Below are 23,489 nucleotides of genomic sequence, written 5' to 3' on the forward strand. Positions count from 1 at the left end.
TTTAAGCCACAAAAATAATAATTAAAAACTCATTTTGACCATACAGTCTATTACAATATAATTTTTAAAGATGATATAATTTTTTATAAATTAGAAATTTAATTACAACTTCAAAAAAAAAAATATATCAACTTTTATAAAAATTAAATAATACAACGGTTCAATATATTAGTCATGACATATTTAACTATTTCACAAGTTGGACTATTTTCTTCTCTAAAAACATATGCCCACATGATAGATATTGGCTCAAGTACTAAGGTAACTCGAGAGGGTGAATGAATTATGTTTTTCAAAATTCCAATTACCTCTTAATAATGACTTATACAAGAGTGTAATACAATCAATAATAAGAGATGAAGTAAAATGAATATAAGAGAGAGTATCACTGAATGAATGGACAATTAGTTACTTTCATAATCTAGTTTAAATAAATTAAAAGCTAAAAATATGATTTGATATACATAAGTGTAGATTTATCCTATTTAGAAGAGTCACGAACAATCTTTCACCATTAAAATTTCACCACACAACTTGTGAGGCACTTGTTGTAATTGCTTCCCTTCTTGCCATACTTGTCCTATTGAAACTCCAGGCCCAATATGACGAATGTATACTACAACCTGATCGTTGAAAGGATACGGATGCCTCACTGAGACATTTAGCCACAAACAAATGAATCTATTAGCAAACATAAAATGCACTCAACATTACAACTGCCACATTCTAAAAAATGTTCAAAGAATAAGATTTTGTAATGAATTTGAGCTAAAATATGATAAAAACAAATGATTTAATAAGGAGATTGATGAAGTTTGTGAGAGAAATAAAAGCAAGTCGAAAACCTTCGAGACGGAGAAAATAAGAGAAAGTTCGAAGTTAAAAATTGAGAAAACTGATACTTATGATAAGGTAACTATACAGGTAGATATGAAGTTAATTGATTAAGATATTAAATTGTCAAGAGAAAAAAGTAACTTCCTTCAAGAAAATGAAAAATTCTTCCCCTTATATCGATTTGATTTAACATCGAAGAGGATTATGATTTATTTCCACTAAATTTGAGAAGTAATTAACCAATCACGCATTTCCAGAAATAGTATCTTTTTCTTTCATTTAACTTACTAGACATATCATCATTAAAGAAGGGGTGAAAAGAAAGAGCTGAAGAGATCTTCTAGATAAAGCAGATTTTTTTCCCCTTTAACTTCAATTTGGAAGAGACGAAGAAGGAACTAAGTCATAAACTAGACCACAACGGGAGTGGTAGTTTAGTTCAAACCTTTTAATTCCCTTCCACTTAAAAGTTAATAATAATATATTTAATGCATTATGGAATAACTTCACTAATATATTTAATTCTATAACTACGGATTTAAAGTCCTCTCTATCTAAATACATAACTTAAAGTGAATATAAAATTTACTTAGAATTATTATGCTATTTTTATTTCGATGTCTATTCCATATATTGTTCAATGAAATTGGAATTTGAAACAAAACTCGAACTAAAATATCTTAAGTTATTTAGCTAGGAGGTGAAAACTAAAATAGTCACGCTCTGTCACACAATTGTCTTTGTCCAGCCGAAGTTTGATTACAGCCGCCACTTGCCAGCTACGCCAGATCCGCTGTCCAGCCAGTAAAATCTTTATTTTTTGGTTTATTTAATTGGTTTTAGTTGTCCTAAAATCTAAATTATGTCAAAGATTAGGTTTCAAATTACTGACACAAATTCTTACATAGGAAACTAATGGCGGATTCCAACTGATACAGGCCGCCCATCGTTTCAACGAAAAAAAAAGACTCGAATTGGTAACAATTGATTCAGACCATTCTAAAAGGAAAAAGAAAAATCAGTCACATTCGGGGTACCAGACAAAAACGGGAGACCCAAAATTTTGATTTATGGGATGAAGGCTACTTGTTTGGATGATTTTATTGAATGTAAGAGAGCACATATAAATGGTGAATGCATCAGCAAGTGCTTTCCTGAATTCTAGGATCTGGAAACTATGATTTTTTCATGAATTTATCAGTAAGTTTATTTAGATAACCTAAAACTCTATTGCTCTTGCTTATTTACATAGCCTAGCCAAACTTGAAGATTAAAATACATACGAACTTAATGTGAAAGCTGAAAGAGAATTAACGAAAACTTTTCTTGCTGGGTCATCAGACCCTAACTGGTACACCAGACCAGCAAACATTTTTTCTTTGTTGTTGGACATAACACATGGTAAGCAAACAATTCTATATAGCAAAATATGGTAAATTAAATGTTAGGTACTGGATTTAGTACCTAACTTGATATCATAAAAAATGTAATAAATCAATTTCACCTGGTCTTGGGAAGCCTTGTGGGTATTCTTCAATATCCAGGAGCCCATCTCCAAATTCATATGCTAAATCACATGGATCTTCTGTTGACATGACTTCCTTAACTTGTCTAACCACAAAATATAAAGGACTAAAGGAATTTGCAAATGCCGCCACAACTGATCCACCTAAGTAATAGTATTTAAGTTATTCCGTTGCACAATTTAAACATGATACTATTTGAGAAAATTGATCTTAGAGGTTAAGACAACAGAAAAAAGGCAATCAAAAGCAGTAAAGGCAAAAATATTACAACGTATATTCTTCGACTATACTAGTCATACTAACACAGTTCTAAAAGAATAGAAGTATCAGGAGATCAGAAGAGATGACACACATGGAACTGGAAAGTAAAAACCCAAAGGAGTATAGGACCACACCAGAAATGACAAAGACAAAACAGGGACATTGACCATTTTCAGGGATGTTCTAAATCATTTCTCTTGAAGTTACTTGTTCTCTTACCTTGAATTCTGTTTTCAGTTAGCTTTCTTGTTAGAATTTACTGAACTTATGGTAGTGCTGAGTGGAAATAAGGAAAATTGATGGATAATCAATATGCGTATACACAGAATCAAAGATCAAACCCTAATCAGAAATCCTTCTTTCTCTCTACTCTTTCTTCTCAATTCTTCTCTAAGTTCTCTTCTGCTCTCTCTGATTTCCTAAAATCCATTATGAAATTCAATTTCCTTTTCTTAACCTAAACTCCCGAAAAACAATCAGGCATAGTTACTAAAAGAAAACTATATTTGGACTTTATTGCCTTTTCTTAACCTGTCTGGAGCAGGTTGCCTAGCACTTTAACAGCTAAGATTACTCAAGTTGATCACAACTAATTCAAACCACTCTCAAGGATAGAGGAAAATTAAGTCATCTCTTTTGCACTGGACGAAAGCTGAAAGATACCCGATTATAACCTGGCTTTTGAACTCTATGACAACACAGATTAGGAAAATAATTATGTGTCTGCCTACGACAAAGGAAATTTGGAATTTACTATGAGAAACCTATTTTAAGGAAAAAGATACAGTTTAGATGTATGATCTAACCATCAAAAGTTGGACAAATAAAAGACAACAAAATAGTTATAGAATATTCCAACCTTCTAAAAGGTTTATGACAAAAACTTAATCAAAATCATCGTATCACCAAGAAGAGCAGCAAAGACATGGCAACCTTAAAAAGAGTTGTTGAGAATAATAGGGAACACCAATTTATGGCAGGACTTAATGAGAAATATAATTAGGTAAGAGTTGAGACCCTGAGAAGGAAAAGATATCATCCCTGAATAAGGTGATATCTTTAACTAGTGCAGAAGAAAGTCGAAGAGGAGTTATGATTGAATCTCACACAACTAATGGCTTTGTAATGGCAATTAAAAGTTCCAAACCATGATAACTGGGAAAGGAACCAAAGTCATATTAAGACCTCAACTACCCGCGGAGAGAGAAGGGAAAATCTCTGATATACCTTCTATAAGAAACCAAGGTACACCAAACAAAGTATTTGGAAGCTTCATGGAAAGCCGACCACCTCTAACAAGAATTGAGGATACAAGAAGAATCAGGGATAAGTGCATATAAGCCAAGAGCAGAATAATATAAAGATCTACAATTTCAATGCAAAAATTGAGTTACTGCTGACCAGACTTGAATAACTTGAAAAACTTAAAGGTACAGGTCTCATAGCATATTCAAGTATTGTTTTCCATTTCTCATGATTTAAATATCTCAAATAAATATTTTGCATTATCATGAATTAGGGATTCCAAAGCTATTAACCACGTAATAAACTGTTCTAAACTGTTTAACAAATATGTTTCATGTCCCGGTAATAGGTTATTATTGATGATTTATGTAAAGAGTTAGGAAAATATTGAATATTTCTTGTTATTTTATTCCAATATATTAGGGATATATATATATAGAAGAAGAATTTATATATGCTAATATAAATCACTCTAGTAATACTAATATATATAGAAAATCAACTAATAATTACATGAGATTATTCCATAATACATTCTGTAATATTGTAACACTTTCCTTCAAGCTGAAGCATAGGTATTAATCATGTCAGTTTGTTACAAAGATATTCAATTCGGGTTTCATTTAAAGCCTTTTTGAATATATCATCTAATTGTTCCTCTGTTTTTACATAACCGGTAAAAATCAAGTTTTCTTGAATCTTCTCACGGATGAAGTAACAATCAATCTCGATATGTTTGATTTTTTTATGGTACACCGAATTTGAGACAATATGAAAGTAGTTTGATTATCATACCAGAGTTTTGTAGGTAATATGAGATTCAAACCCACTTTAGCTAAGAGATGTTGTATTCATAAGAATTTACAAGTGGATTGGGCCATAACTCTGTATTCAGACTCTGCACTGTACTGGAACACAACAGTTTGCTTCTTACTTCTTCATGATACCAGGTTTCAACCAACAAAAACACAATACCCTGTAATGGACCTTCTATTAATTTCAGATTCAGCCCAATCAACATTTGCAAAGCATTCAATGTGAATGTGTCTGTGATTGCTAAACAATATGTCAAGTCCTCCAACACCTTTAAAGTAGCACAAAATTTGTTTTAAATTCTTCCAATGTTTGATTGTAAATGCAGATATAAACTGACCAACAACACTGACAAGATACACAATATCTAAATAAGTCACTGTGAGGTAATTTAGTCTCCTAACTAATTATTTGTATCTTTTCGGATCATTAAAGAGTTCACCATCATCTTTAGTAAAATGTACATTTGGTACCATTGGTGTGTTGCATGGGTTAGTTCCTAACTTTCTGGTGTCTACTAATAGATTAAGTACATACTTCTTCTGAGACAAGAAAATCTTCTTTTTACTTCTTATTACTTTTACTGCCAATAAGTATTTTAACTGATCCAAGTCTTTATTGTGAAACTTGGTATGTAAGAATGATTTGAGAGAGAATATTTCTACACAACCATCTCCTGTAATGACAATATCATCAACATAAATAACAAAAAGTATAAGACCAGTTGCTGACTGTCTATAAAAGACCAAGTAATCACACTTTCTCTTCTTCAACCCAAATTCCAAATCAACTTCATTAAATTTGTCAAACCACACACAGGGAATCTGCTTCAAATTGTATAAAGATTTTTTCAAATAACAAACTTTCCCGTACTCCCCTTGAGCAACAAATCAGGTGACTGCTCCATATAAACTTATTCTAGGAGGTCGCCATAAATGAATGCATTTTTTATATCCAACTGGTGTAATAGCCAATTTCAAGATGCTGCAATAGAGATGAATAAACGGATCGATGTAAGTTTGGTCACCAGAGAGAAGATATCAGAATAATCCACCCCATAAGTTTGAGTGTAACTTTTTGCTACAAGTCTGGTTTTAAGTCTTGCCACAGAGCCATCTGGGTTTCCTTTGACTGAAAATACCCATTTGCACACCACAACCCTTTTTTCTTTGGGTAAATCTACCAAATTATAAATATGATTTTCATCGAGAACATTTATCTTCTCAAGCATTGCACTATGCCAAGCAAGATGACTCAAAACTTCCTTAATTGTCTTGGGTATGGAAATTAAAGTTATAAAAACAATGGAAGAGCTATACTAAGGAGACAAATAATTATATGAAATAAAATTAGCAATGGGATAACTTGGGTTAGGAATGGTGCACTTACTTTTATGAAAACCAATGAGAAGATCAAGGTCCTGTAAAGCAGAATCAGATGACGAAGGAGCTGAAGCAAGAGATGTATCATTAGTCTGTGGTATTCTAGAAAATACATGAACAATTGGTTGTGATATTTGAGTTGGAGGCACACCAACACTATCATCAGCTTGCTCAAGTAGAGTTTGAGGCACATCATCTAGAAAAATACTATTATCTATTTGCTCAATAGAAGCATTTGGTGTGAACTTATAAATGAGTCACTCATCGTCTACCCCCTAACTTGTAGAATTGGAGAAAGAGAAGAAAAACGATGTATTATTAAAAAAAGGACATCAGTTGATACTAAATATTTATTGAGATTTGAAGAGTAGCATTAGTATCCTTTTTAAAGGCGAAAATATCCAAAAAATACACACTTCAAGACCTTCGGATCTAATTTTGTCACATTAAATCGCACATCTCGAACGTAACAGGTACTACCGAATATCCTACGTTGAACCAGAAACGAAAACTTATTTGAAAAAAGAAGACTGTAAGGAGCATCTTCATTGAATGCTGTAGATAGCAGACAATTAATCAAGAAAAACGCTGTAGAAACAGTATCAAGCCAGAATTGCTTAGAGACTTGCGTTTGGAATAAAAAAGCTCGAACTGTCTCAAGTAAATACATGTTTTTTATCTCAGCAACTCCATTTTATGAGAGTGTATCAACACACAAGAATTGATGAAGAATCCCGTATTGAGTCATATAGTTCTGAAATGAGTCTGACATATATTCCTTCGTATTATCACTTCTAAATACATGCATAGAAACATTAAATTGAGTCTTAACTTCAGTATAAAAAGCACAAAAATAAGAAAATATTTCATAACAATTTTTCATAAAATATATTTAAATCATTCGAGAAAAATCATCCACAAAGGTAATAAAATACTTAAACCCTGTTTTGGACGATACAGGACATGAGCCCCAAACATCATAATGAACTAACTCAAAAGTAAACTCAACTCATCTATTAACTCTTGGACCTGATAGACTACAGTAATATTTTGCAAATCAACATGACTCACAATTCAATTACTGTACATCATGAAACTGAGAACATAACTTCTTCAACACAAGGAGAGAAGAATGTCCCAATCGAGAACCTAAGTATCAAGAATATAAGAACCATATAATATATGCCATTTACCAATAATCTACTTCGTTATAAAATCAAGAACACAATGATTAGAAAAGAACGTAATATAACAATTTAGATCTTTAATAAGCTTACTCGCATAAATCAGATTGAAAGCAAGTTTAGGTAAACTCAATACAAATGACATGATAGTATATGAAATTAGTTTTGTAGTCTTGGAAATCTACAATGATAGGAAAAAATATTTTGTGTGGTCGAAAATTAAAAAAAGATATTAAGATTACCTATCATATGATCTGTAGAACCAGAATTAATCACCCATATATTTGAGGATGAGATAAGATATTTTTTCTCTAATTCAGCAAAAGCAGAGAATTCTCTTAAAGATTCCTGATATTAAGATAATTTAACATACTCGTAAGCTAAAATCAAAATAGTTTTTCCAGAAGATGAACTACTAGTAGCAGCAATAATTTTAGCAGTCTGTGTTATCTAATTTTATAATTTCTTACAATACCGCTTTATATGTCCTTACTTATGGCAATAATAGCAGATAATATTATCACTCATTTCAATTCAAGAATTAAGCTGTTAGATAAAAACCACCTGAAATACCCAAAACACCAGCAACCAAAAAAATTGGAGCACCCTACGCACTCTCATGCACCACCACCGAAAACCCACGTGTCGCCACCAGTAAACACCAAAAAACTTCCTTTTTTGCCGGAAATCACTACAGAAACCAGATCTGCACCCAAATCCAGAATGGATCTCGCAAAAATCGTGCCAAATCACATTAAATCTCGCAAAATCGTTTGTCGTCGCGCGATCTGCCTCCGCACCTCCACCTCAGCTTTCTTTTCTCCAGCCTTCTAGTTTTACACTCAGAATCGACTAAACAAGCTTCTCTCCAGCTTCTATCTTCGTGCGGTTGTCGTTTCAAACGTGCATGAAGGTTTTCGCAAATGGTTTCCTCTTTCCTGTCGTTCCAGATGCGATCCAACATTCATCCACTTCAGCACTGCGTCGACCGCACACTGAATAGTCTGAAGTCAGTTCTGACGACTGTCGCTGGCGCGGGGAATGGGTTGTTCAACCCGTCTTTTGGTCTAATATAATCTGATCTCTTAAACTCTAACCCTTATTTTGATATCATGTAAAGAGTTAAGAAAATATTGAATATTTCTTATCATTTTATCTCATTGGGTTAGAGATATATATACATAAAAGAGTGATCTATATATGGTAACATAAATCACCCAATTAATGCTAATATATATAGGAAATCAACTAATAATTATTGAAGATTTTAGGGAAGGAAGATGAAGATTTTCGAGAGGAGAAGAATTTCTTTTCTGATTTTTCTTTCATTACAAAATAAGGAGGGTGTCATTATATAGGCACCTGGCACCCGAAAATTATCCTAACAGAATGAAGAAAAAATGAATATTACGGTAGCGGGCATCCTCACCTGTCCACAACAAATTCACACAAAATTACTAAAGTACCATTTCATGATTTTCTACATTCCCCCTCAATCTAAGTTATATAGATATTGAGTAATCCTATATTATATACAATATTATTAAACGCCCCTTTTGGTAGTGCCTTTGTGAGTATGTCTGCAGTTTGTTGACTAGTTGGAACATATAATAATGTTATGGCCTGGTCTTCAATTTTTTTTTTTGATGAAGTGTCGATCATTATCAACATACTCGGTTCTATCATGGTATACATGATTTTTTGTCATGCTAATGGTTGATTGATAATCACACCAGAGTTTCATAAGGGTAAGAACAGAGAATCTTAGTTTAAGTTGTATCTTTTTCAGTTACACTCCTTCACATATCCCATGAGCAAGTGATCATAATTCAGCTTCAGTACTGTTTCTTGATACAACAGATTGTTTTTTGCTATACCAAGTGACTAGATTGCCCCACACATATGTAAAATAACCAGATGTGGATCTCCTATCAGTTACTGATCTTGCCTAGTCTGCATCAGTAAAAATTTCAATGTCTCTATTCATTATTTTTTGAAAGAATAATTCCTATCCTTGTGTCATTTTTAGGTATCTCAGAATCCGATATACCGCACTCATGTGTTCTTTAGTAGGTTGAGACATGAATTGACTCACAGTACTCACTGCAAAATTGATGTCACGTCTTGTGTAAGCTAAGTAGATAAGCTTGCCTACAAGTCTGATACTTTTCTTTATCAACAGGTTTACTATCAGTTTTGAGACCTAGCTTAGCATTTGATTCCATAGGTGTTTCTACGGGTTTACAACCAAGCATACCTGTCTCTTTCAGGAGATTCAGGACATATTTCTGTTGTGATACAGAGATTCCTTTCTTAAAACGAGCTATTTCCATTTCAAAAAAATACTTGAGTATCCCAAAGTCTTTGATTTCGAACTCTTTGGCTAGAAAGCTTTTGAGTCTCTGAATTTCTTCAACATGATCACCAGTCAAGATAATATTATCAACATACACAATTAGAACAACTCTCTTGCCTATGACACTTGTTTGACAAACAATGTGTGATCAGACTGGCACTGTTCATATCCCATATGTTTCACTGTCTTGGTGAATCTATCAAACCATGCCCTCGGGAACTGCTTGAGACCATAAAGTGTCTTTTTTAGTTTACACATCTTTTGCGGGTTCATTTCAAGTCCTAGTAGAACTTCCATATACACCTCTTCTTCTAGATCGCCATTGAGAAAAGCATTCTTTACATCAAGTTGATAAAAAAGCCAATCAAGATTTGAGACTAATGAGAATAGTACCCGGATAGTGTTGTACTTGGCAACTGGGGCAAATGTCTCCTGATAATCAATCTCATATGACTGAGTAAAACTTTTACCAACAAGAAGTGCTTTGTGCCGATTCACACTTCCATCTGCATTATACTTTGTAGTGAAAATCCATTTGCATCCTACTGGGATTTTTCCTGAATGCAGTTCAGTTAACTCTCATGTCTCATTCTTCTAAAGTGCTTTGATTTCCTCTTGGATTGCAACTTTCCATTCTAGAAACTTGAATGCTTCATGAACTGTTTTTGGTTCCATGGTGTTGCGGTCTAGTTTACTCACAAATGCATGATATGTTGAAGACAGTTTACTATATGAGATATAATCATGTATGGATGCATGGTGCAAGAACGAACATCTTTTCATAAGGCAATAGATAACTCAGTATCAATATCAGTCGATGAGTTAGAGATTTCATTACCTGTTGTATTCTGAGTCTCTGGTACAGGAGTTGATTCATGATAATGCGTAGTTGGTTCAGATACTTTACCATCTTGAGTCTTATTCCTTTTAGTGTATACACGTAACTCACTTTTTGCAAGTAATGTGCTATCAGTTTTTGTGACAAGTTCAGACTCTTTTGTAGTTTCAGGGACAGTAGGTTCAATTGACTCTTTTATAGTTTCAGGAACTGATTCAGTTGTTGGAGATAGTGTATTTGTCAAAGAGATATATAAATGAGGTGTGTTCACATCTCACAATTGATATTTCTGAGTGAAATTCTCCCATTGAATATCAAGAGTAGAATAAAAGGATTGGTTTTCAAAGAATGTTACATCCATAGTATTGTAAAACCGACAAGTACTTGGGAAAAAACATTTGTATGCTTTCTGATTTGATGAGTATCCAATAAATACACATTTAAATACCCCTGGGTCTAGTTTTCCCCTGAGATGAGCATGGATGTGAACATAAGCAGAGCAGTCAAAGACTTTAAACGGGACTGTGTTTAGAATGTGAGATTTAGGGAAAGCTTGAAGGAGAGTTTCGTAGGGTATTTTAAGTTTGAGTATATAGGAAGGCATCCTGTTGATCAAATAGGTGACGATGAGGATAACCTCTCCCCAAAGATATTTGGGAACATGTGTAGTAAACATAAGTGATCGAGCAATTTCAAGGATATATCTATTTTTTTTTCGGCTATACCATTTTGCTGTGAGGTGTAAACACATGAACTTTGGTGGATAATGCCTTAATTAGTAAAGTATTTTCATATGGTGGATTCAAAATATCCGCATGCATTATTTGAATTCAACACTTGTATTGTGGTGTGAAATTGGTTTTGAATCGTAGTGTTGAATTTTTAAAATATTTGACCCACTTCAGATTCTTCATTCATAAGGAAGACCCAAGTAATTCTAATGTGATCATCAATGAAGGATACAAACTATTTTGTACTAGTAATGTTATTTACCCGTGATGGTCCCCATACATCACTAGATTAATGCAAAAGTTTTTGAGGGTTTATAGGCTAAACTTGGAAAGGAATTTCGAATATATTTAGAAAATTAACATACTTCAGACTGAAATAAAAGTCAACTTTTATTTCTGAACAAAGCAGAAAATAGTTGTTTCAAATACAAAAAGTTTGAGTGTCCTAATCGGTAATGTCATAACATGATAGAGTGGTCATCATTTGAACATCCTACAGAAACTAAATTAGCATATACTGCATTTGAAGTTTGTCCATTTCAAGGAGGTGTTTCAACTGATAGAAGGTATAATCCTAACTCTAATCTAGCACTGTCAATCGTATTTTCCGAGTCCAAGTCCTGAAATACACAAAGATTAGTGTCAAATTTAACAATACAGTTTAGGTCCCTAGATAATTTGCTCACAGATAACAGATTGCAATCTAAATTGGGTACATAGAGAAGTGAATGTAGTGTCAAACATGGTGATATATCAGTTGAGCCAATTCCTACCACCCTAGAACTTGTTCCATCAGCAATTTTTATAGAAAATAGCTCCTTACACTCATTGTATCGGTGAAGCAGTGAACGATCTCCTGTCATATGATCAGATTTCCCTGAATCCACAATCTACATTTGCCTTTTTGTGGAATAGGCAGATAAACCATGTAGGAATTACCTTTTTATGTAATTGAAGCATTACTGAGAAGACCCTTTTGTGAAAACATCTTTAGGAGGGCCTTCATCTGTTCTGGACTGAAGGGAGCGCTGTCGAGTTGAGTGTTTGATGTATCATCCGAAATTGCTAGATTTCCGTTATGAATTTCTGGTATGATGGGCTTCTTCTCTGCCAGTTTTCCATGAAGCTCCCAGCATTTCTCACGAAGATGGCCTAGTTTTTTGCAGAATTCACACCATGATCATCTTCTCTTTCCTCAAAAATCAGTGACCCGGGTGGTGATTGCCAAGGCATTCTCACTCAGTTGAGCAACCCGGGTGGTGAGTGCCAAGGCATTCTCACTCGATTGAGCGAGTTGAGTTTCTCCCATCATCACCTTTTTCCTGCTCTCCTCGCAGCAGACCTCAGAAAAAACTTTTCGAATACTTAGCAAGGACTTTGTGTCTAACACTCGTCCTCTTACGCCATCTAGAGTTTTGTTTAGCCCCATTAGAAACTTGAATATCCTCTTCTGTTCAACAATCGTTTTGAACTTTTTTACATCTTCCGAACAGCTCCATTAGTGTTCTTCGAAGACATCAAGCTGCTGCCAACAGACATCTCACCTCTTCGCAGTTCATGGAGGGCGAATTCAATCTCGAAGATGACCGACGCGTTATCTCAACTAGAGTAGAACTCTCGGGCAGCTTCCCAGACTTCGTGCGCAGTCTCGTAGAGTAAGAAGTTCTCTCCAATTTCGGAAATCATGGAGTTTACTAGCCACGACATGACCATGCTATTTTCAATCTTCCAAGCTCGTGCATTTTGGTTTTGTGCTAGTGGCGATGTGATTTTGCCAGTCAAGTATCCGTCACGTCCTTTCCCTTGGATTGTTGCACCACAGACGAAGATCATTGCAGATAGTTGTTGCCGTTGAGTTTGTGGCTGATGATGAACGATGAAAACTGTTCCACGAGTTCGGTGTTGATGGGTGTAGGTAGATAAGCACTCCAGAGTACTTCAGGTAGAGAGGAATTTCGCTCATCTGCGACCATCTGAGCATTCGGCTCAGTCGGATTGAAGCTTCTGGATCAGAGCTGCTCTGATACCATGAAGATTTTAGGGAAGGAAGATGAAGATTTTCGAGAGAAGAAGAATTCATTCTCTGATTTTCCTTTCATTACATAATAAGGAGGCTGCCATTATATAGGCACCTGGCACCCGAAAAATATCCTAACATAATGAAGAAAAAAGAAATATTGTGGTAGCGGGCATCCCCACCTGTCCACAACAAATTCACACAAAATTACTAAACTACCATTTCATGATTTTCTACAATTATATGAAAATATTTTGTAATATATTCTGTAATATTGTAATAGTTTACTAAACACAATAGTAAGAATTAGAACGATAAATCTTAATCTCCACCTCACTCTTCAGAATGTTCTCTATATACCTAAACTATGTAGAAATCCTACATCAATGACCAAATTACCTCATGCCTTAATTGTAAAGTGATTTTTTCTCATTCTCTTTATGAATTTCGGGACCAAAATTCAGGGACGATGACTGGATGTGCTAAAGCACAGGACAAGTTATATTTCTTGCGTATACTTGATGTACCCACCACCATTCTCTCTACCAGCACATTAGAAAAACTATGATTGTACCATAAGAAACAAGAACACCCTTCTTTCTCTCCCTTTAAGCTCATGTTTCCCACTTTATTTTTTAATTACAATAATGAAAGTTTACACTGCAATATATGTGAACTAGCAAACCACCGACATGTAACCTTTCCTCCTAGTATAAAGGAAGTGATTTTTCTTTGGTGATATTTGAGTTCTCTCTTATATTTCTAATATCTCTAAGGCACGGTGGTGTATTTCTTTTATTGATGACTATATTCAGTTTACTTGGTTTTTCACATTGAAATCTAAAACTAAGTTTAGTCATAACATTCTCCAATTTCATACCATGATTAGAACACAATTTGGGGTCACAATTATATGTTTTAGAACTGATAATCTCTCACTTTAGTAAAACCTCAACTTCCTATCAAAAGAAAAGAATTATCAATGAGTCTTCCTATATCTATACTCCACAACAAAACGGAGTTGTATAACGAAAAAGCAACCACTTGCTTGCCAACACATGTGCCTTCTTGTTTTAAAACCATGTTTTTAAACATTATAGGGGGAAAGTTGTCTTACTTGCCATATATCTTATCAACAGGTTATCATCTAGAGTTCTAAATCTCCGAAGCCCAATAAAAGTACTAATTACATTTTTTCTAGAGGTACAAGCTCACCAATAACCTTATTTCTCGTGTATTAGGGTGTATTGACTATACCCACATACATCAACCACAAAGAGGGAAATTCGACCCTAGGACTATCAAGTATTACCATCCATTCATAAAAAAATTTCATGTATCCATTGCTATGACCTTTGTTGAGACCGAATCATTCTTTGACCAACCTTACTTTCAGGGAGAGATTATACCGGAAGATAAGAGAGACTTGGGAGATTCATTTCTTAGACATTCCTCCCTTACCTGTAATAACGTTTTCTTATACTATTTCAGCCTAGCATCTCACCAGAAGATCAAAATCCCACAAAATAAGTTTGAACCTCAAACCTCACAAAATTAGCCAAAACCTCAACCAAAAAAGAACCCATGATTTACTGAGATGTATTCAATAAGAAAAAACTCTGACTCTAATCCAAAATAGGCTCAAGGATCCAAGTTGGTTGCTGAAAGTGAGGTAAACTCTAAGAATCATTGTTCTTTTGATATTGATATACCAATTGTAATTAGAAAAGGGACAAGCAAGTGCAATAAGCATCCACTCTATCTAACTTCCAACTTTGTATCTTTTAACAATTGTTCTCCAAGCCACAAAGAGGTTTTTATGAGTCCAAATAGAGTAACCATTCCCAAAACATTATTTAAGACTTTAACTAGTGATGAATGAAAAAATGTTACAAATATTGGAATGCAAGTACTTGAAAAAAAACCAGACTTCAGAAGTTGTGGATTTATCCAAAGGGAAAAGACTGGTAGGCTGTAGATGAATATTTACTATCAACTATAAGTATGAAAAAAGTACCAAAAGATACAACGCAAGCCTGGTGAACAAAAGATATACCTAAACCTACAAAATTGACCGTTAAGAAACCTTTGTACCTGTTGTAAAGAGGAATGCCGTAGGCACTTCACTATTCCTAGCTGCAAACTTCAATAGGCAGTCACAACAGTTTGATATCAAGAATATCTTTTTGGATGGAGAATTGGAAGATGAAATTTATACAGAGATTTTTGCTAAGTTTGCAAAAGGAGGAGAAAATGATACACCATTATATAAGAAAATATATCAAAATTAGTTGAGAGATTGATACATCTATTACACACAAAACCTAACATTACCTATGCAGTAAATATTATAAGTCAGTTCATATACAACTCTAAAGAAGTACACTTACAAACAACATACAGAGTGTTGCATTATCTAAAAGGGTTACCTAGGAAAAGGATCATGTTAAAAAAGAATATACATTGCTCCTAAAAGCTTATACGGGTCCAGACTACGCAGAGGTTAGTGGAAAATCTATCATAGGTTATTACACCTTCCTCGGAGGTAATCTGGTCACGTAGAGGAGTAAGAAGCAAAATTTAGTTGTAAGGTTGAGTGTACAATTAGAATTTCAAGCAATGGCTCATGGAACATATGAATTACAATTGGTTAAAGAGAATTTTAGAAGATAAGAAAATTAAATGGAATAGCCTATATGTCTAGATTGTGACAATAAATCGGCCAAAAGCATTGTCCATAATTAGGTGTAACATGACATAATCAAACATGTTAAAATTTATAAATAATTCGTCAAAGAAAAGTTAATTAATAGTTTAAAATGTATCTCATACATGTCTACCAGCTCTCAATTCACAGATGTGTTGATTAAATGTATGAGTAATCTAATATTTCAAACTATCATTGGCAAGTTAAGGATAAACAATATTTATTTCCCAACTTGAGGAGGGATATTAAATAGAGTATGTTATAAAATTAAAGAGCATTAGGGTAAAATATACCTAATGTAATTAATATAATAAACAGTCTATTTCCTTCAAATCAACAATTAAAACCTAAAATTGACTTGTTCATAACCCTATCCAGTCACATAACCTTACAAATAGCATTAACTTTAATTTGGAAGATTGATATATGATACCCACACAACCAATTTACCTGGCTGGAATTACCAAAGCTCCATGGAGAAGATCTGAGGTGCTGGTTGTAAAATGTGAAATACACCTTACCTACTTCTAAGTACTGGGTTCTTAAAACAACCAAAATATATTAAAAACTGCAATTAAAGAAAAATCCGCCGAAGGAGATTTCTTTGCTATAAGGAAAAAATTTGTTCTGGATACTAATGTGAAAGAAATAAATACATCCCACTACAATCCAAAGAATGATAATGGGGTAGAAGGAAGCTGAAGGAAGAACACTTGGAGACAGAGGAAAACGCGTACTCTCACCCTTGAGGACAAGACACTTACTAACAAAGGGGACTTGATAGAAGGAAAATTTGGGATTCCTTGAGAGTCAAGACAACTGAAAAGCAATTGTAGAATGAACTAATGTAAGGAAGAATACTTGGAGACAGAGGAAACACAAATATTCCAACCATTAAGGAGAAGAAACTTAGTAACAAGGGGGACTTGATTTGAAGAGGCAGTACAACTGAATAGCAATTGTAGATGTGGATAACAAGGGGAACTTGACTTGAAGAGGCAGTATAAATAAATAGCAATTTGTAGACGTGGCTAGCAGGTGATGAAATGCGGTTTAGTACTTGAGAATAGTTGAATTGCTGACTAGTTCATCATTGCAGGGGCCAAATGATGCATATAGCATACGAATAAGGTATCAACACGTAATATCCTATACCAAATAGGGATAATAACAAATCTCCGTCTTTTCTCTGTCCTCTCATCCCTCACTAATTCCTTCATATCTCCTTGTTTTCTCTAGTTAACCAAACATATACAATTTTATCTTCTATCATTTACTCAGTTAAGTAAAGGATGCAAAACCTTAGAAACCAACGACTCAAAATTTAGCCATTTAACCCTTCAACGAATTTTCCAGACAGTTACTCTCAGACCAAAAGAAGTTATTAATTTAGCCTCCCAAAAGGAAATTTTTTCTTCAACACTATCATGGCTATTGCATCATCTTCTTCGCCAAAGAAACAAAGACGAATAACTCTGCAAATCATTTAACAATTTATCTACAAGCATTCCACTTAGTTCAGCTGTTAATTGAAGATCTCAAACAATAAAAATAAAAACCTAACAAAAAATGCATTAGCTGACGGTGTTTATTGTGGTTAAGCACAAAAAAAAGTTTCGTAACTGACACCAAGAATGTCCGTTGATCCTTCACTTTCTACCGCCAATTTTCTTCCCCCCTGTGTTTGTTTATTTGCCCTATCTTTTTCTCAGAACTGTTTTACTTCTACTTCCAGCTTTAACTAAATGGCTGAAATTTGAAATCTTTGAAGGTAAAAAAAATCAAAATTCTGCTCTTTGTGGTCTCAAATCCACTACATAAATGCACAGTTACCATTAGTTAATATTCTTGTAAGAACTGAAAAACATATATGAAGTGATCTAAGTTACATATTTGCGCTATCCTATATTTGTCAATGTTATACTAGATCTTATTAAAATGAAAATATTCTTTCTAAAACACCATTCCTTTTAATGTAAAATGCAGATATGTTCATCAAAAGTTGGTCTTACCAATAAAACGACCATAAATATTCCCATCATTGCCACGGAATATTGCCTGAGAATGAAACAGCCTGTTAGAAGATGTTATAATATCATACAGAGGGGGAAAAGAAGAAGTACAAAAACATAGGACAAAGAGAAAACAATTACGGGTTTGAGATCCTTCTACAAAAGGCAACTAGAGCTAACCTTTCTGAAAAAATCCATCCAGGCTACAGGAAATGGACCTAAACATCAATAATATAAATTTTTACCTTTCAGAAGTTAGTAAGTATACAATGATATCACTATTATAAAAGACATAAGTTACAAGATGAAGAAAGAACTAATTATTTTAACAGGAAAACATGAAAAGTTTAGCACTTAGAAATTAACTAAAGATAAGAAAAATAGAAACAAAGAAGAAACCTGTTAAAATTGATGTGGAAAATGAGAAACACAGTCTAGTTAGGACAAAAAAAAGAAGTGGTCATAAAACAAAGCAACCCACAGGATACTATCCAAAATTTTGCCCAAGTGCAGACCCTTTAAGTCCAAAAAATAATTACTTGAATCTATCAGAATAACCATATATAGCTTGTCATTGGTGATAATAATCCTAAGATGTAGTGAAGACATGTTCTTTGACGAGATTGGTCCGACTGTTGTGTTCCTTAATATGTGAGGGAATTTAAAACATAAAGCAAACCCATTTACTTTCTTGTCATTATTCTATTTATAGAACATAGATGCAAAAACTCTGAAGCTTTGAACTGCATGCTTTGGCAAAGACCGCAAGGATAACAAGCAAGTGAGCCAGCTGCACCACATAGGAAAAGAAAGTTCTTTCTCCACTATCATAAAAAATGAGGAACATTTCCGAGAAAATTAGTGACATCCTTAAAGAAGAACCATCTCCTAAAAGTTTTTTTTAAGATAAACGAGAAAATATTCTTAAGACAGAGAAAGAAACAAATACAAAAGTGGAGGGTAATGTGTATTCTCCTCAAAAATAAGTGAAAAACAAGAAGAAAGAATAGAAACAATCACATGATTGTAACATCATACAAGTTATGGATGATAGATTCCTAGTTTCAGTGGAGCGCGGGCATACAATTATGAGGGAAATGTCCACATGCTTTCACCCACAAAGTTGCCACGAGAATAGTTCTATCCCATACTCATCCAAGGAAGTAGTATGGTTATGGAAAATTTGCCAGCTCCTTTCTAGCCAAATAGACCATAGTCCGGCAAAAGTCGCTCCTCGCCAAAGAAGGTTAGCTTCCTTCCTCACCCTTACTCCATAGAGGCTCGAGGAAATGAAGCTTTTTAGTATGAGAGTCAACGCCTAATCCAAACCCAAAAGTCTCACCAATTTCGTCCACATCCTCTAAATTAAGTTGCAATTTAGGAAAACCCGGGACTGAGTCTCACCTCCTTTAAAACACATTAAGCAGATGTCTGGAGACAAGGCAACGAAAGAGTGACAGATTTGGAGGATCTCACTGTATTAAGCCTTTGAAGAATGTTGTCCATGAAAGTACATTTTTCTCTAAAGAAACTAAGACTTTCCAAAATATCTTAGCATTGTCAAATGGAAAATGAAATGGATTTTTGTAAGGTGGTTGAACAACGACTTATATGTAAACATCCCAATGGTTCATGAATCAGAATCTATTGTCTGGCTGGGATGACATTTGAATGGATTCTAAGTGGATAATAAGGATGATATGTCAGAAGACTCACTATCAGATAGGTTCTTGCATTTTAACATATATTAAAAGTTGAAATGCTCAAGTTGATGAACATCGTTAAATTTGATCAATGGAGAAATATAATCCTCAAGAAATGCCCTTATGTGATTAGATATCTGTTTATATATATTCTTTATGACATTTGCAGAGCAGAGTTGAGAAAAAACATGAGGACAAGATTGTACCCATACAAGAAAAGTGAATTTTCTCGTGCGAGATAAAAACCTTATTCTGAGCATGAAAAGGCCCATGTGAAAAGTTATTGGTCTCAAAAGAAGAAACAATGTACTTGGAAAAATATATTTAAGAAAGTGCTAGACACTCCTAGAAAGATTAAGGTTCATGTCCCTCATACAAAACATGTATATACCTGAGCTCATAAAACTAAAACACATTTACCTCCATTTTTCCGGCATTTATAGAACTCAACGGAAACTTCACCAGCATCACCAAGCAGTAAGTTTGGTGCACTTTTTCTCCCTAATTTTGGCTCCCCGTATCGTGAGCCCGCTATCTCCCAAGCTTTTGATATGAGCCTGCATTACATTTATTCTGACAATGTCAAGCATTTCCCATTTAGATCATAAAAGAAACTTTATTCAATGTGAAAATTTTTTGGGGCCTAGTAGTTACATGAGTCATCAAAAATAAATGTGGATACTAATGGAGAAAAACATAGAATGCAAGTGTTTCTGTTAAGCTTATCCACCATTTCAAGGTCAACAGCATATAAGCTTAGCAAGAAAAACCTAGGTTGTAGTAGTTGCAGCAATCGATGACGCCTTTCTTCTGGAATATCTTCAAGTTTTTTCCTGCATATCATGGAGATAAGTTGAAGTCAGAAAATTCAGAACAGAACTTAAATTAGTTCAACATGCCATACAATAAAAATGACCTTTCAATTTATTTGTTTGCCCCTCTTCCACTTCAAGGTCATGTCTACTGCAAACATGTGTTTGTGTCTTCACACCATTATGTTAAAAGCATGTATTTTTCTTCAAGATGTCTACCCTATGATTATTAAAGTTTTTATTATCATGTATGTACCTGCATATTAATCTAATTATTTATTATATTGTCTGTTACATGTATATACAAATACATATTTTTAAATGTTTTGAATAATAATAGAAATTGCATTATTGGTAGTGATTGACTTGAGTTCTTATATGGTATTCATAAATCATTTAGTTTTCTGATGTTCAATTGGGGTATCACAATAACAACTATAATCAAAACCGCAAAAAGAAAACCAGCGCCAACATTTCCAATGACAAACTAAACAACCAGCAACCAGAGACAAAAAAAAAAAGGAAAATTATGTCTACTTGGGCATTATTATTGAAAATCAATGTGACAAAAAAACATATATACTTGAAAGAAATCCCTTTTAAGCTCTCGAGAATACTATTTTGTTCTTAAAGAAAAAGAATAAAGAAAATATATGAGACAAACTTTGTCTTTATTTTCTTCCAAAACCACTATTCATGCCATGATAGTGTCCAGGCTACACCACACTCACCAACAATTATAAAATTTCATATCTATGATGACTTGTTAACCACTACTTCTATTTTTAAAAAAATGATGACTTGATAACCACAGCTAAATCTGGATAAGCATATTGTAAACATATCATGTCTTCAAGGGCTGCATGAGCATTTATAACCCAAAACCCTCTTCTTTTTCTTCTTTTTGCTTCATAAATAACTTGCAGATCTCAAAGCAAGCCCATCCCTGACAATTCGGTTCTCAGAGGACATAACCAAAATAAAATGAATCAGCAGAGAACTACCACATTTTTTTATGGACTTTTTTATGAAGCATTAAACGATTGAAAACAACCGGAGTTACAGAAATGTGTACAGCAGATAAAGATAGCTATAATAGAAATGTTATCTGCATATGACCGATAATAGTTCATCCTTCTATAAATGTAAATTGGCGATTAAAAAAAAAACTAAAGATGGAAAAGAACCCTTTGGCGCTGTAAGAAAACATTCATTTCTGTAAGGAATTTTAGGAAAGATTAGCAAAAAATCCATATAGTATAATAACACTTCAGTCCTCTTTCTACATGAAGATAAAAACATCATTTTCTATTATAAATTTTAGTAATCAACAAAAAACTGAAGATTTGATATGATATCTGCTGCAATGAATAAAGTAAAATCAGTTCCAGTCAATATTAGCAAAGTACGAACCAGATAAGCAATCCGTGTATTTTTTCTTAACTAAGTAACTCTTTGTTTTAGAGGATGAAGTGTTATTTTTATAAACCTTAGGAGCTTTTTTGTTAACTTCCCCACGTCTTACTAAAATATGAATTTCATAGTAAAAATGGCATATACACACACTTAGGTGACAGGAAATCTCGAGGGATCAAAATAAAATTGCTCTTGGTGACCAATAATACGAGACTCACCAGAGATAAGCAGCAGGATTATAGGAAGTCGGATCCAAGGGAATCAACTCCCTTGGAGGATCAAGAAAAGTCACCACATCTTGTTCATCCAAGTAGGCTCGTTTTCCACTTTCAAGTACTTCATAAGGCTTCTCATCCCACGGCGATACAGACGACTCTCTCCCCCCACCATGAACAGCCCGGATTTCGCCGCAAGAAACTCGTGCAAAACGACCTGCAGCACGACAACAACACAATATACTGTTTGGTTTCCTAGAAAACATGAGAAGACGAAGAAACATACTGTTTCTTCAATCCATAACACGAACCAAATAACTGTTAAGAAAACCACCAGATAATCCAAATAACTATTAAGAAAAGCACTGTTTGGCTGCAGAGAAAGTGCGAGAAAAAGGAAAAACAAGGCCAGTTAGTTTAAATTGTTCAGCTGAACCTAAACAAGAAACTGTATTCAAATTTCTTGATTATGTAATCCGTTGTTCACCGAGAGAAAAGTTAGATTCAATTGGAAATGCAGAAAACTTGATCGTTTTAGAAATATTCGTTTTCTTTTGAAACGGAGGAGTTGGGGGAGATAAAGTTACCGGCGGGTACTGTAAACCGGAGGACAGGCAGTTGATGGTTAGAGAATTGGATAAGACGTGAAGAGGAGGGACAGAACGTTGGTACACTCCAGATTGTTGAGAGCATCTTCAGAAGCGAGGGAACAGCTAGAGTTTAAGTTTTCAATCTCCTCAGCAACGGCCAAGTTCTCCTGCTCCTGTTAAGTTCTGCAATTTTATTCTTATTTTTATTGAAAGTATAAATACTATTTTGTAATATATTATCATATTTTTTAACATTTAAGTATATTTTATAATTGATATTTATCATGATATATATATATAATTAAAAATATTGTGAATCTATTTTAAATTACTATAGTTATTTACATTTAAACTTAATTATTAAATTTTTATCTAATAAAAAGTTTTAAAAAGTAAATATTTTATTAATTATTCCATATTCACTCACAACTAAGATTTAAATGATCATGATTGACAATCTTTATCTTAGTTGTTAATACTAATACACTAGTATATTATGTAAGCTAAAATATTTTAACAATAATTTGTAGTTATATTAGTAATAATTATTAATATTAATATTTAATATAAATTTTGTATATTAAATTTAATTTATTTATTGTCAACTAGGTTTAATTTTTGAAAAGAGAATTTAGACCTAGTCATTCGACCTACCATACCCGGCCCATCTGGCTGTGGGTCGAGTCAGGAGGATGCAATTCCTTGAGCTCGGTCCATTTAGATGTGGATCGAGTCAGGAGGGTGCAATTCCTTGAGCCCGGTTCATTTTGATGTGGGTCGAGTCAGGAGGATGAATCCATTGAGCCCGGTCCATTTTGATGTGGATCGAGTCCGGAGGATGCAA

General features: G+C 33.9%; 1 protein-coding gene across 3 annotated transcripts; it reads right to left on the reverse strand.

Annotated features, from left to right (window-relative positions):
* Positions 1-275: 275 nt before the first annotated feature.
* Positions 276-22,842, reverse strand: LOC110814217 (WD repeat protein). 3 transcript variants are annotated; one of them, XM_088220597.1, is made up of 8 exons: positions 22,643-22,841; positions 22,059-22,272; positions 20,383-20,445; positions 20,033-20,169; positions 18,090-18,127; positions 17,910-17,955; positions 2,342-2,506; positions 276-652 (listed from the first exon to the last, which is right to left on the reverse strand). In XM_088220597.1, the coding sequence occupies exons 1-8, from the start codon at positions 22,746-22,748 to the stop codon at positions 495-497; spliced, it is 927 nt and encodes a 308-aa protein (XP_088076723.1). In that variant the 5' UTR covers positions 22,749-22,841; the 3' UTR covers positions 276-494. The 3 variants fall into 3 exon arrangements, with proteins under 3 accessions (XP_088076723.1, XP_088076724.1, XP_088076725.1); XM_088220599.1 differs by lacking the exon at positions 276-652 and adding an exon at positions 3,852-3,916 and having other exon boundaries at positions 2,368-2,506; positions 22,643-22,842; XM_088220598.1 differs by lacking the exon at positions 2,342-2,506 and having other exon boundaries at positions 22,643-22,842.
* Between the last annotated feature and the right edge of the window lie 647 nt (positions 22,843-23,489).

The sequence above is a fragment of the Carica papaya genome, chromosome 5 (genome assembly GCF_054855325.1).
Source record: "Carica papaya isolate Zhongbai chromosome 5, ASM5485532v1, whole genome shotgun sequence".
In the NCBI taxonomy this organism is placed as follows: Eukaryota; Viridiplantae; Streptophyta; class Magnoliopsida; order Brassicales; family Caricaceae; genus Carica; species Carica papaya.